Below are 16,329 nucleotides of genomic sequence, written 5' to 3'. Positions count from 1 at the left end.
CACACACACACACACACACACACACACACACACACACACACACACACACACACACACACACACACACACACACACACACACATACACACACACACACACACACACACACACACACACACACACACACACACACACACACTGATTATACCATACATAGAGGGGTAGCCTCTTAAGTGGCGGATGATGATTTAAATCAGTGAATCCATTAACTCGCTCCTGATTGGGGTATTTAACTACAGAATAGAGAGTGGTGTCGGTGGCATCCACTGAGAGAAAGCCTGTGATTATGCACCACACTGTAATCAGGGCTGTTTCACAGCAGCAGACGTGGAGTGGAGGGGTTGCTAATCAAGGAAGTGAAGGACTCAGTGTGTTAGGACTGAGGAGATTGGGAGGAAAGGGTGATCCCACCGTCTTAATGGAGTCTGGGGGTGTTACCTCTTCTTGGTGTTCTTCTTGTGTGTGTGTGTGTATGTGTGTGTGTATGTGTGTGTGTGTGTGTGTGTGTGTGTGTGTGTGTGTGTGTGTGTGTGTGTGCGTGTTTGTGTGCGTGTGCGTGTGTAGTCCTCACAAGGAAAGTAAAACAAGGATAACATTTGGGACATTTCGGCACAAGGAAAATTATTTTTTAGGCTTAGGAGTTAGGTTTAGGGTTAGGGTAAATATGAGGGTTAGAGTTAGAATTAGGGTTAGGTGTTAAGGGTTAGGTTTAGGAGTTAGGTTTAGTTTTAGTTTTAGTTTTAGGGTTAGGGTGTTAGGGTTAGGGTTAAGGTTAGGGTTAGGTTCAGGTTTAGGGAAAATATGATTTTGAATGGGAATAATTTTTTTGGTCCCAACAAGGATTGTAAAAGAAACGTGTGGTTGCGCGTGCGTGCGTGTGTGTGGGTATTTGAATAGACTGCATGTGGGTGGGTGGGAAACCATGCGTGTACGTGTGTATGTGTGTACGTTTATATTCGCACACACTACCCTCTTAGAAAAAAAGGTGTTCTCGTTTTTCTTGGAGTGTATTTGTACTGTATGACTGTGGTGACCAGAATCCATAGTCCAAGTCCTAGCTAACTCATTAAAGAGGCTGTATAGTACTGTAGGCTGTGGGTACTGGAGGGAGCCCCGGCGGTGTGGTGCTGGTAGTGCAGGGTTTGATATGATACGGCCTGCCTTGCCTTGCTGTGTAATTTATCCCTTTGGGCCTGGCTGGTACTACAGAACACACACACACACGGCTGGCATGCCGTGCAGGACACATCCAGTTGAGGCTTTAACAGAATCACAGCGGAGAGGACAGATGCTCCGACTGCCATGCAACAGACTCAGCCGCTGCAAACCATTAGCCACCACTGCCAAGCCTCCCTCCCTAGTCTGAGACTGCATGGAGGAGCCGTGCACGCTTCAAACCATTAGCTAGAGAGAGACACATAACCTCACGCTCACACACACAGTAATGATGCACACACACACATACTTACTTTCACACACACATCACCTCCTCCATTTTGAAAAGTATTTTATGGTTTGGAAAACTTGTGGAGAGATCTCACATTGATTTTTGTGTTACTGTATTATTCTTTACGGTAGCTGCACAGTAGGCGTTTGACCTGTAGGGCATATTGCTCTAATTCTATTCAATTGTGGTAACACTCTGGTTTGAAAAAGTTACCAGAAGTACAAAATGACTTCTTCCCTCCTCCTCTCTGTGATTTCCCTCCAGGCTCTATGACGTGACTGGAGTCGCTGTGGGTCCTCCATTCCTCTGACAGTACCATGGCGGAGGAGAGCATTGATGAAACCTGACAGACAGCCTCAGCCCACACCACCAACCCCACACCCCCAACCACCACCACCTGTCCATTACTACAGACATGAACAACCTACACAACCAACTCTAAACCATGCTGGGTATTATCCACAAAGTAAGGTACAGAATAAATCCATCAACACAAGAATCGGCATCAAAACATAATGGGAAAACAAACATCTAACCAAACCAATGTTGTTTTTATGATTCTGACAGATTAATAGTATTGCAGCATGATGTTGACAAGTGTGCACTAAGATAATAATAATGGTAATAATATGATCTTGTACATTAGTGTTGCAATTCTATTTCTATGGAAGTGTGGAAACTCCACGCCTTGAGCTCAAAGGACCCCACTGTCCGTTTTGCAACAACAAAAAATCAATGTGTATAGTATTAGGAAGAGCCATTGAGTTCTGTACCATTATATTGACATACTTTATATGTTGTTTTTAAAGTATTACATCCAATACAGAGCCTTGTATCCACACAGAGGATTGAACGAGACGCACACACACACAGTATACAACCAGGCGCCATATAGACTGGTCTAGATACTGCCAGTATGTTTTGATGAAAAAGAGAAGTCTCATAGTAAATTTTACTTATCTTGAGATGAAAATGCCTGAAGCCAGTTGTAAAGCAAGACAGTGCTATTTCACAATATTATTTGTAAAGGACAAACTGTACAGTCGATAGTCTCAGTGTCGGTTTATGTTTTGTTTATGTTTACTGTCTGTTGATTCATCCATCCTATACAGTGAGGGAAAAACTTATTTGATCCCCTGCTGATTTTGTATGTTTGCCCACTGACAAAGACATGATCAATCTATAATGTTCATGATAGGTTTATTTGAACAGTGAGAGACAGAATAACAACAAAAAAATCCAGAAAAATGCATGTAAAAAATGTTATGAATTGATTTGCATTTTAATGAGGGAAATAAGTATTTGACCCCTCTGCAAAACATGACTTAGTACTTGGTGGCAAAACCCTTGTTGGCAATCACAGAGGTCACACGTTTCTTGTAGTTGGCCACCAGGTTTGCACACATCTCAGGAGTCATTAAGGTTTCGAGGCACACGTTTGGCAACTCGAACCTTCAGCTCCCTCCACAGATTTTCTATGGGATTAAGGTCTGGAGACTGGCTAGGCCACTCCAGGACCTCAATGTGCTTCTTCTTGAGCCACTCCTTTGTTGCTTTGGCCGTGTGTTTTGGGTCATTGTCATGCTGGAATACCCATCCACAACCCATTTTCAATGCCATGGCTGAGGGAAGGAGGTTCTCACCCAAGATTTGACGGTACTTGGCCCCGTCCATCGTCCCTTTGATGCGGTGAAGTTGTCCAGTCCCCTTATCAGAAAAACACCCCCAAAGCATAATGTTTCCGCCTCCATGTTTGACGGTGGGGATGGTGTTCTTGGGGTCATAGGCAGCATTCCTCCTCCTCCAAACACGGCGAGTTGAGTTGATGGCAAAGAGCTCGATTTTGGTCTCATCTGACCACAACACTTTCACCCAGTTCTCCTCTGAATCATTCAGATGTTCATTGGCAAACTTCAGACGGGCCTGTATTTGTGCTTTCCTGAGCAGGGGGACCTTGCGGGCGCTGCAGGATTTCAGTCCTTCACGGCGTAGTGTGTTACCAATTGTTTTCTTGGTGACTATGGTCCCAGCTACCTTGAGATCATTGACAAGATCCTCCCGTGTAGTTCTGGGCTGATTCCTCACCGTTCTCATGATCATTGCAACTCCACGAGGTGAGATCTTGCATGGAGCCCCAGGCCGAGGGAGATTGAAAGTTATTTTGTGTTTCTTTCATTTGCGAATAATCGCACCAACTGTTGTCACCTTCTCACCAAGCTGCTTGTCGATGGTCTTGTAGCCCATTCCAGCCTTGTGTAGGTCTACAATCTTGTCCCTGACATCCTTGGAGAGCTCTTTGGTCTTGGCCATGGTGGAGAGTTTGGAATCTGATTGATTGATTGCTTCTGTGGACAGGTGTCTTTTATACATGTAACAAACTGAGATTAGGAGCACTCCCTTTAAGAGTGTGCTCCTAATCTCAGATCGTTACCTGTATAAAATATATTTCTGATTGAGAGGGGGTCAAATACTTATTTCCCACATTAAAATGCAAATCAATTTTTTGACATGCGTTTTTCTGGATTTTTGTTGTTGTTATTCTGTCTTTCACTGTTCAAATAAACCTACCATTAAAATTATATACTGATCAGCAGGGGTAAAAATACTTTTTTCCCTCACTGTATGTATCTCAGACACTACTGCATGTCTAGGTTCAGACTAATTGTAGCTACGTGGGCTGAACAGCCTTACAGACATAAACCTTAAGTGGTGAGTGAGATGATACTGTATAGAAGAGCAGAAATAGCCAACTTACTATGCTACCTACACTCAAAAATAAAGGTTTAGATTTGTTCCTAAAGTAGTACAACCGTTTGTCACTGGAGTGGTACCCTCCTTTGTACTTTTAGATACATAAATGTACCCCAGTTCATACCTCAGATAGTACCTTTTTTTGTTCCTTGTAAGTGACAAAAATTGACCTCTAACATTGACCACTTAAACTGGTACAGCACTTCCACTCACGGGTAGCCAAAAATAACTATCTGAAAGCCACGCCCCCACTAAGTCGTTCTTCCAATATAATTTCCCAGTGTGCATTGCCTTTTTGAGTGAATTGTAGAGTTACCATCCATGACTATATTTGTTAGTGACAGAGACATGGTTGTAGAATTAGTTCATTTTCAGTCCTGTGGCCTTCAGCAAGTGAGTTCCTTGGTGTATATTATAATTAAATTAATACATTACATATCTCATAAGGCCTTATTTTGAGGCCAAATGTACCCTAACACAATGGCCTGAAATTCATATATTACAGTCCACATCAGACCTTGCAAGTAGTTAAGCAAAATTCAGAGATTTTCTAAAAATCATGGTTGAAGGATTTTCTTCATATTCCCTCCCACTTCCAGGAATCTTCCAACCGGGATTTCTGGAAAGCCTATGAAATTTATGAGAATTTTGCAATCCTACTTTCAAGTCACATTATGCTGGTTTGCAAAGTGATTTGTAATTCCTATTGGAATCCAGCCAACTTTAGGATATCCAACAGTTGGAATTTTTATTAATCTGCAACCTGCATTCATAATGACTGTCAGGGTTAGAAACAGTGTGAGGAGACTACCTACAGTGCCTTCAGAAAGTATTCATACCCCTTGACTTATTCCACATTTAGTTCTTTTAGTGCCTGAATTCAAAATGGAAAATACCCATAATGACAAAGTAAAAACATGAATACAGAAATATCTAATTTACATAAGTAGTCACACCCTTGAGTCAATACTTTGTAGAAGCACCTTTGGCAGAGAATACAGCTGTGAGTCTTTCTGGGTAAATCTCTAAGAGCTTTCCACACCTGGATTGTGCAACATTTTCCCATAGTTCTTTTCAAAATTCTTCAAGCTCTGTAAAATTGGTTGTTGATCATTGCTAGACAACCATGTTCAGGTCTTGCCATATATTTTCAAGCAGATTTAGGTCAAAACTGTAACTCGGCCACTCAGGAACATTCACTGTGTTCTTGGTAAGCAACTCCAGTGTAGATTTGGCCTTGTGTTTTAGGTTATTATCCTGCTGAAAGGTGAATTAATCTCCCAGTGTCTGTTGGAAAGCAGACTGAACCAGGTTTTCCTCTAGGATTTTACCTGTGCTTAGCTCCATTCTGTTTTTTTTTTCTTCCATGAAAACTCCCCAGTCCTTAATGATTACAAGCATATCCATAACATGATGCAGCCACCACTATGCTTGTAACATTTTGTATACAGAGCAAAAAGTTAATTGCTTTGCCACATTTTTTGCAGTATTACTTTAGTGCCTTTTTGCAAACAGGACGCATGTTTTGGAATATTTTTTTCTGTATAGTCTTCCTTCTTTTCACTCTGTCAGTTACATTATTAGTGTTGATCCATCCTCAGTTTTCTCCTATCACAACCATTATACTCTATACCATTGTCCTCATGGTGAAATGCCTGAGAGGTTTCCTTCCTCTCCGGCAACTGAGTTAGGAAGGACGCCTGTAATTAATACTTCACCATTCTCAAAGGGATATTCAATGTCTGCTTTTTTCATTTTTACCCATTTACCGATAGCAGCCCTTCTTTGTGAGGCATTGGAAAACCTCCCTGGTCTTTGTGGTTGAATCTGTGTTTGAAATTCACTGCTTGACTGAGTGACCTTACAGTTTATGTGTGGGGTACAGAGATGAGGCAGTCATTCAAAAATCATGTTAAACTCTATTATTGCACACAGAGTGAATCCATGCAAATTATTATGTGACTTGTTAAGCACATTTTTACTCCTGGACTTATTTAGGATTGCCATAAGAAAGGGGTTGAATACTTATTGACTCAAGACATTTCAGATTTTCATTAGTACATTTGTACAAATTTCCAAAAACACAATTCCACTTTGACATTATGGGGTATTGTGTGTAGGCCAGTGACAATTTAATCAATTTTAAATTCAGGTGGTAAAACAACAAAATGTAGAAAAAGTCAACGGGTGTGAATACTTTCTGAAGGCACTGTAAGCAATTTTTAACTTGAACAACCATTTCAGTAACGGGTGCAAAAAAATCTAACTAACTTATTGGTTTAGTTTAGAAAAATGTATGTTTTTTATCTTTGTGTATCATAAGATAAATCAATCAATGAATGTACATATCAACCTGCAGTGGAGCATGCTGGAAAATATGATGATGATAATAATTATCGTACAAATTTGCCTTTTTAAGGTACCACCTCAGTGACAAAGTCGTTAGGTAGTTCCTTTTACTGGCAAAAATGCAACATTGTACCTTATGGTAAGTATTTAAGGGTATTGAGGGTACACAAAATATGTTTGTACCCTGGGAAACAGAGATGTACTTTCACATTGTACCCCTTTTTTTGAGAGTGAGAGTGTGATGATTGTACCTTTATATTTAAAATATGGGGTACAAAAATGTACCATTATACTCTTTATCCGCACATGTACCCTAAAACAGGGTTTCCCAAAGTCGGTGCTGGTGCCCCACCCGCTCCCGGGTGCACGTTTAGTTTTTTGCCCTAGCACTACACAGCTGATTCAAATAACCAAAGCTTGATGATGAGTTGGTTATTTGAATCAGCTGTGTAGTGCTATGATCGAGTTTGGGAAACCCTGCCATAAAACGTACTTAACAGTACCATATGAGATCATTATGTGTACCTCTTAAAGTACATTTTTTGTATTTTGATATTTTTGTACCCCAGGGAACAATACCGTGTATGCACTCATTGAGTGACCATGTTTTCATCCAATATAGTGGATTAAAAGTGAACATGCTGTACACAAACTCATACTTTGATCTCTGGAGACCTAGTGTACTGTACACAAAAACAATGTTTTATCCAGAGTCTTAATATAATGTACACTGTGTGATGTGTATTTACACTGGGCTTAAAACAGGATTTGTTTATTTGATGTGTAGAGGAAATATAATATGAAAGAGTTGATTAAGATAACAGCACCGATAGCTTTGAACTTCCTTCTCCCGAGAGAACATGGGGAGTGTCTGGGGAATATCAAACACACACGTCTAACATAAAGATCCTCAATCAGCCCTGGTAGCATTTGATCACATCTTCCTCATGCACTGATTCTACTAGTCCTACTTTCTCTATTATCAATCTAAATCATACTAATGTGTCTAACATACAGTACCTCAACCATTTGATCACATCTTCCTCCGACACTTTAATATAGGCCTAGTTACATGCTCTGTCACTTATCAATCTAAATCATATTATCCCATGGTTACTATTTTGGGGCACAAATCAGCCTATGTTACTGTGCTATGCACACATAACACATCACACACAGACACGTTTGTTTTACTATCCTTGTGGGGACCCAAAAATGTATTCACATTCAAAATCATATTTTCCCTAACCCTAAACTGAACGGCTAACCTTAACACCTAACCCTAACTCCTAACCCCTAACCTTAACTCTAACCTTAACCCGTAACCTTAACCCAGACTCTAAACCTAACTCCTAACCCAAACCCCTTACCCTAACCCTAATTGTAACCCTAAACCTAACCTTAAAATAGCCTTTGTCCTCAATGGAACGTGGGAAATGTCCCCACGAGGGAGAATGTTACTTGTTTTACTATCCTTTTGGGGATTTTAGGTCTCCACTAGGATAGAAGAACTGACACACACACACACACACACACAGGGGCTGAAAGTAATAGTCTCATCCATTGGCTCCGCTTGAAGGGTCCTGGGTCCTGGGTCTTTCTCAACCCCCCTGCTTCGGTACACACACCCAGAGGGAGGAACATGGAGAGCGGAAGAGAGAGAGAGGAAGACAGAGAGAGGAAGAATGAAAAAAAGTTAGGGAAGAAGGGAGAGAGAGAGAGAGAGAGAGAGAGAGAGAGAGAGAGAGAGAGAGAGAGAGAGAGAGAGAGAGAGAGAGAGAGAGAGAGAGAGAGAGAGAGAGAGAGAGAGAGAGAGAGAGAGAGAGAGAGAGAGAGAGAGAGAGAGAGAGAGAGAGAGAGAGAGAGAGAGAGAGAGAGAGAGAGAGAGAGAGAGATATGAATGAATGGGGGAGGGGAGAAAGGGATGGCCTCAGGCCATGTTTTACTTCCATAAGTTGTTTTTCTTATTCAGGAAAATACTGAAAAGTATTTTTTCAAATCAAATTTTATTTGTCACATACACGTGTTTAGCAGATGTTATAGCGGGTGTAGCGAAATGCTTGTGCTTCTAGCTCCGACAGTGCAGTAATATCTAACAATTTCACAACATATACCCAATACACACAAAATATTAAGGAATGGGATTTAAGAATATATACATACAGTATATGGACAATTAATGACACAGCGGCATGGACTAAGATACAGAAGAATATTATAGAATAGAATGCAGTATATACATATGAGATGAGTAGTGCAAGATATGTAAACATTATTAAAGTGACTAGTGTTCCATTTCTTAAAGTGGCCAGTGATTTCAATAGTCAGCAGCAGCCTCTAATGTGCTAGTGATGGCTATTTAACAGTCTGATGGCCTTGAGATAGAAGCTGTTTTTCATTCTCTCGGCCCCAGCTTTGATGCACCTGTACTGACCTCGCCTTCTGGATGATAGCGGAGTGAACCAATACACACAAAATATTAAGGAATGGGATTTAAGAATATATACATACAGTATATGGACAATTAATGACACAGCGGCATGGACTAAGATACAGAAGAATATTATAGAATAGAATGCAGTATATACATATGAGATGAGTAGTGCAAGATATGTAAACATTATTAAAGTGACTAGTGTTCCATTTCTTAAAGTGGCAGTGGCTCGGGTGGTTGATGTCCTTGATTATCTTTTTGGCCTTCCTGTGACATCGGGTGCTGTATGTGTCTTGGAGGGCAGGTAGTTTGCCCCCGGTAAAGTGTTTCTGCAGACCGCACCACCCTCTGGAGAGCCCTGCGGTTGTGGGCGGTGCAGTAGCCGTACCAGGCGGTGATACAGCCCGACAGGATGCTGCTCTCAATTGTGCATCTGTAAAAGTTTGTGAGGGTTTTAGGTGATAAGCCATATTTCTTCAGCCTCCTCAGGTTGAAGAGGCTCTGATGCGCCTTCTTCACCACACTGTCTGTGTGGGTGGACCATTTCAGTTTGTCAGTGATGTGTACGCCAAGGAACTTGAAGCTTTCCACCTTCTCCACTGCAGTCCCGTCGATGTGGATAGGGAGTTGCACCCTCTGCTGTTTCCTGAAGTCCATGATCATCTCCTTTGTTTTGTTGATGTTGAGTGAGAGGTTATTATTCTGGCACCACACTCTCAGAGCCCTCACCTCCTCCAAGTAATCAAGCCTACTACTGTTGTGTCGTCTGCAATGATGATTGAGTTGGAGGCGTGCTTGGCCATGCAGTCATGGGTGAACAGGGAGTACAGGAGGGCGCTGAGCACGCACCCTTGTGGGGCCCCAGTGTTGAGGATCAGCGAAGTGGAGATGTTGTTTCCTACCTTCACCACCTGGGGCGGCCCGTCAGGAAGTCCAGGACCCAGTTGCACAGGGCGGGGTTCAGACCCAGGGCCTCGAGCTTAATGATGAGCTTGGAGGGTACTATGGTGTTGAATGCTGAGCTATAGTCAATGAACAGCATTCTTACATAGGTATTCCTCTTGTCCAGATGGGATAGGGCAGTTTGCAGTGTGATGGCAATTGCATCGTCTGTGGATCTATTGGGGTGGTAAGCAAATTTAAGTGGGTCTAGGGTGACAGGTAAGGTAGAGGTGATATTATCCTTGACTAGTCTCTCAAAGCACTTCATGATAGAGGTGAGTGCTACAGGGGGATAGTCATTTAGTTCAGTTACCTTTGCTTTCTTGGGTACAGGAACAATGGTGGCCCTCTTGAAGCATGTGGGAACAGCAGACTGGGAAAGGGAGAGATTGAATATGTCCATGAACACACCAGCCAGCTGGTCTGCGCATACTCTGAGGACGCGGCTAGGGATGCCATCTGGGCCGACAGCCTTGCGGGGGTTAACATGCTTAAATGTCTTAATCAGGTCGGGCCATGGAGAAGGAGAGGCCACAGTCCTTGGTAGTGGACCTTGTCAGTGGCACTGTGTTATCCTCAAAGCGGCGAAGAAGGTGTTTAGCTTGTCTGGAAGCGAGACATCGGTGTCGGCGACATGGCTGGTTTTCTTTTTGTAGTCCGTGATTGTCTATAGACCCAGCCACATACGTCTTGTGTCTGAGCCGATGAATTGCGACTCCACTTTGTCTCTATATTGATGTTTTGCCAGTTTAATTGCCTTGCGGAGTGAGTAGCTACACTGTTTGTATTCTGCCATATTCCCAGTCATCTTGCCATGGTTGAATGCGGTTGTTCGCGCTTTCAGATTTGTGCGAATGCTGCCGTCTATCCACGGTTTCTGGTTAGGGTAGGTTTTAATAGTCACAGTGGGCACAACATCACCTATACACTTCCTGATAAACTCAGTCACTGTTTCAGTGTATATGTCTAAATTATTTTGAAGCTACCCGGAACATATCCCAGTCCGCGTGATCAAAACAATCTTGAAGCGTGGATTCCGATTGGTCAGACCAGCGTTGAATAGTCCTTAGCATGGGTACTTCCTGTTTGAGTTTCTGCCTATAGGAAGGGAGAAGCAAAATGGAGTCGTGGTCAGATTTGCCGAAAGGAGGGCGGAGGAGGGCCTTATAACCATCCCGGAAGTTTGAAAAGCAATGGTCGAGGATTTTAGCGGCGTGAGTACAACAGTCGATATGTTGATAGAACTTCGGCAGCCTAGTCCTCAAATTTGCTTTGTTAAAATCCCTGGCTACAATAAATGCAGCCTCAGGATATGTGGTTTTCAGTTTGCATAAGGTCCAGTGAAGTTCTTTGAGGGCCGTCGTGATATCGGTTTGAGGGGGGATATACATGGCCGTGACTATAACCGAATAAAATTATCTTGGGAGATAATACGGTCGGCATTTGATTGTGAGATATTCCAGGTCGGGTGAACAGAAGGACTCGAGTTCCTCTATGTTACTGCAATTACACCACGAGTTGTTAATCATGAAACACACACCTCCGCCCTTCTGCTTCCCGGAGAGATATTTATTCCTGTCTGCGCGATGAACTGAGAACCCATCTGGCTGGACCGATTCCGACAGAATATCCCAAGAGAGCCATGTTTCTGTGAAACAGAGTATGTTATAGGCCTTGATGTCTCTCTGGAAAGAAATCCTTGCCCGTAGTTCGTCGACTTTGTTAACTAAAGATTGAACATTTGCGAGTAGAATACTTGGAAGCGGTGGGTGGTGTGCGCGCCTCCTAAGTCGGACCAGCAGGCCGCTCTGAGTACCATGGCAAGCCTCTGGAATCAGTTCAGTTGCCCTGGGGAAAGCAAACATAGGATCTGCTTTGGGAAAGTCGTATTCCTGGTCGTAATGCTGGTGAGTTACCGCCGCTTTGATATCCAATAGTTTTTCCCGGCTGTATGTAATGATGCAAAACACTTTCTGAGCTATTTATGTAAAAAAATAATACATAAAAAAACAAGTTTCCTAAGATCTAGTCGCGAGGCCGCCATCACAGTAGTTCACGCCATTTGAATTTTCCAGAAGGTCTGTCGCATCCATCAACATTTGTGCCGTGAAAATGCTACACCTCGTGCTATTGTCAATAAAGTGACATCTCATTGATGCTCTTGTTTTGGGTCACCGTGAAAGTTGGGCAGCTAAAGCAGAATATATCTGTTTGGCCAACAGGTTTGCTTTTAGTATTCTCCTAAGCATCAGGAATCTGTTACTGGAGAAACAGTATAAGATTAAGAAATAACATATTTTCTATGTAAACCTATTCAATAATCATGCTGTGCCTATACATATTAATTACAGGTCAGAATTGCCCATATTCATTGCCACATTAATAGTCAGTTTCCATTTTTATAGAGATCAGATTTGTGTGCAAGATTTACAGTATTATATTTTACCACGGCCAGTGTGAGAGAAATATTGTAGTGGAAGAAAGAGGGAAGCCAACACAGACAGACTCTCACTGCTTGCGGTCTATTTAAAGTAATTTGCATTCATATTATCCTGAGATATCACAGAGACACTTTGCCACTACTGTATTAGGCTGTCATTTTTTCTCCATTAGCCTGTGTTGAATGAATGGGTCGATGGATGGATTGATGGATTGAATAATTAATTAACGAACGAACGATCGATCGAACTAACAAACAAATCAACAAATCAACAAATGAATGAACCAACAAACAAATGAATGCTAATTTCCATGTCATACCACCACTTTTGTTGCCTATTCCATCCACTGTGTTACTGTAATGCAGTCCCAGTGTAATCTCTACTTCACCATTAGAGGGCAGCATGACTGTCACTGCCATAATGACAGGGCAGCAGTACAGAATCAATAATGGACCTAATTGCCACGTTGGCTGGTGCTGCACTGGGCGTATTAGTGGGAGACATGCCCCTCTTCTTAGCCCGGATACTCTTGTGACATTCCCTCCATACCTTCTCCCCTGCAGCCACTGACTACACTACACTGTGACATTATCCTATTAAATGACACAGGTTCATTTAGTTACTGATTGCTCTGTTCCTGTTGTTTTCATCCCCAGATTTCCCCAGTTTTAATCTAACACCTGCCCCCTTTCATGGCAATTTGCACTCTGTGTAATTGTCAAGAGTTCATTATTATAAATTAAGCAGCCCCGGCAATCTTGGAAGGCATCAATGCCTTTATCAAGTTGGCTGGTGACCACACATAGGCCAGATGGCGTGCCGACGAACTACACATTTTTTTTCTCTCTCCAGATTTCTTCTGTGAGGCTGATTAATTGTTTTACAGTTCTGCACTGCAAGACTTGTTTTGTTATTGGGTTTAATGCCCCAGCAGAATTCACAATATTTGGATGCCAGAACATACTGTTGTTGACAATGATTAGTATGGGACTGTCTAATTTCTCCAAAACCTCCTATCAGAGTTGTAGACATTTTAAGAAGTTCCACACTATTAGGGGAATAATGGGAGTGAAAGTAATAGGAGTAAAATATACAACGTTAATCTAGGGACAATCATTGCGGAGTAGGTAGATGTTGACCCTAACAACTAGTCCAAGGTATTCTTCACCCCTTTCAATTTCAACAAGATTTGGCATTTGGTAATCTAATCATAGGTTTGTCTGTGGTTAGGGCCTGGGCAACTTCTACCACAAGCATTGATTTCTTTAGCATGTCTTTGAAGTGTTAGCAATTTAGCATTGTTTAAGGATTGTCTGTCATTAGCTAGCATTGATTATCCTGTGCTCTGACATAACTTGTGTTTCATTGATCCGCAGGTCTCTTAAACACAGTCAACGACAACCAATTCCGGAGTGTTTGAGGGCACTTGAAGTCGAGAGTGAGGTCTCATCTTTGACTCTGGAGAAGCTGTTTCCTGTGTCCTGTGCCCTGACTCCTGGCTCCACCACTCTGCGGCTCCGACCAACCAATGACCATCCGCTGTAGATAACCCACTGTCTGTCATTGGATCAACATGTCCGTCTGCCTCCTCCTATTACCGTCCGTCTGCTTTGTAAATGAGCAGAACCCTCTAGTGCCATGGAGGTCTGGTGTCCGTCAGCGCCTTGTCCAGAGAGGGAGAGAGTGGTAACTATGGAGCCATTTTGGATCGTCTACTGTACTGTTCAGCTACTGTCTGCTAATGTTCAGCGGACAGAGGACTCCCACTTACTTCAACCTCATCTGCTTCTGTTAGACTGTAATGGGACAGAGAGATGTGTCCCAAAGAACAGGATTATTGTGAACCAGGCCTGAGGCTCTCTGATGTGTCTGACCTAGCGCCAGACTATGGACTGGATGAAACATTGGACTGGATCTATCCAGACTATGGACCAGACTGGACCAGATCCTACTGCTCACTGCTTGCCCTGTACTCTGCTGTGAATAGGCCTTCTGCTGGAGGAGTACACCTTTGGCGCTCTCCATATTTTTATAGACCAAAGAGTATAAAAATAACAGTTTATTGTAAAACGAGATGGACCAGATTGGGAAAGAGAAATGGATATTTGTTTTTCTCGCTACACAACAATGACTGCCCTCATAGCTGTAGATGTTGGGCTTTATGTCATTTCGAACATAGACTATAGAGTCTAGTGGGACACGTATACAATCAAAGGAGTTACATTAAAAAGCGTTGCTGACATTTTTTTCTCTGACTAAACCCACCACTGTATTTTGAAACAGGAGATATAGGCAAACATATATCTGTGTATAAAAAAATCTGATTTGCATTTTTCAATTGCTACAAATTGGGACACATTGCAATAAGCATGGTTAGTAAAAACGGTAAAAGAGTAAAACTACTGATCATCGAAAAAGAGAATATTGAAACTGTCATTTCTGATTGCGGATGGCGGACGGGGGAAAGATACATTTCATTAAATTTATTTTGAAAGGCCTAAAACTTATATATTTAACAGTTTTATATGTTGTACCTTTGTAGAGAACCTTATTCGACATGAATAACGTGGTCACAAAATGGCAGCCATAGAACGTGAGAAACAAGATCTCTAACGCTGGTTTGTCCTGCTCTCTTTCTGTTCTCATGACAAGTAGCTTCTCTCCTCTCATACTTCTAATCTCACAATCTATCAATCACAGAAAAGGACAAAATGCACTTGAGTTCACTCAGAATGTGTGTGAGAGTGTCTTGTGAGAGTGTCTTGCAGTGTATGGTTTTAATGTGGTCATTAACTCTGACATAGCATAAACAATCTGACTGAACCCTCAATGCTGTTGCCCTTTATCTGCAACTGAATGAATGCCGGCCTGAGAGTCACTATCTATCAAAAACATGAACAATTACATTACAACATGAATTGAGCTCATCACAGACAGAGCTTTTGTCACTTTAGTCAATGAGCAGCCTTTGCAACCTGCTAATTGCTGCAGTATTGCATTGTAAAAGGTGTGGAATACTGTCTCATTTCTCTATAATATATAATTTATTTTTGGGCTTGTGTTTGTCGCACAATGCTGACCTCCAATCTCCAGTGAAGAAGATGATGATGACACGCGAAGAATGGAGGCATTGCGGAAAAAGTGTTGGAATCATTTACATGAGATACTTTCTTATCATGAAATATTTTAAGAATAAATTAAATACATGAAAGAACCATCCCTTGCTAATATAGACATTTTGGTATTCAAAGTCATCCAATTTATTCAAGGAAGTAAGATTTATCATACCTTATTTTGTATTATGTTTATTTAATTGTTCTGTCCTATATGCCAAAAACTGACAGCCAGAGATAGTTGTTTATTTTCTTCTAGATCATCTACTTTACAGTGTCTAATTGTCCACATGTAAGTTCCTTATACATATCTAATAGCTAAACACCTGATATACATAAGTAAACCAAATCAAATGATTTATAGACAGTCTCACTGGGATTTGATTACAATAACATATGAATATGAATGTATTGATGCAGAGTTGATAAAGGCATTTGCTCTGTGACAGTTAGGACAGAAATAATAGAAGGTGACTGACTCCATGTGTGTATGCTGCTGGCTGTATGCATTATGGTGGAAGGGATTCCATAGTTATACAAGAATATACAGTACATACAGTGAGTGAAAAAAAGTATTTGATCCCCTGCTGATTTTGTACGTTTGCCCACTGACAAAGACATGATCAGTCTATAATTTTAATGGTAGGTTTATTTGAACAGTGAGAGACAGAATAACAACAACAAAATCCAGAAAAACGCATGTCAAAAATGTTATAAATTGATTTGCATTTTAATGAGGAAAATAAGTATTTGACCCCTCTCAATCAGAAAGATTTCTGGCTCCCAGGTGTCTTTTATACAGGTAACGAGCTGAGATTAGGAGCACACTCTTAAAGGGAGTGCTCCTAATCT

At 41.7% G+C, this 16,329-nt stretch overlaps 1 protein-coding gene across 3 annotated transcripts in view; it reads left to right on the top strand.

Annotated features, from left to right (window-relative positions):
• The window catches only part of LOC121581255 (chemokine-like protein TAFA-5), a 242,239-nt gene extending 226,172 nt beyond the window's left edge, over positions 1–16,067 (top strand). For 2 of the 3 annotated variants that reach the window (XM_041896759.2, XM_041896761.2), the window contains exons 4-5: positions 1,712–1,918; positions 13,741–16,067. In XM_041896759.2, the coding sequence (XP_041752693.1) occupies positions 1,712–1,720 (9 nt within the window). In that variant the 3' untranslated portion in view covers positions 1,721–1,918; positions 13,741–16,067. The remainder of the gene's footprint in view (positions 1–1,711; positions 1,919–13,740) is intronic. The other variant, XM_041896760.2, reaches the window with a different exon arrangement.
• The last annotated feature ends 262 nt before the right edge of the window (positions 16,068–16,329 follow it).

This window comes from Coregonus clupeaformis, chromosome 14 (assembly GCF_020615455.1).
Source record: "Coregonus clupeaformis isolate EN_2021a chromosome 14, ASM2061545v1, whole genome shotgun sequence".
Lineage (NCBI taxonomy): Eukaryota > Metazoa > Chordata > Actinopteri > Salmoniformes > Salmonidae > Coregonus > Coregonus clupeaformis.
The sequence above is the reverse complement of the archived record's forward strand: the minus strand, read 5'-3'. Positions and strand labels throughout refer to the sequence as shown.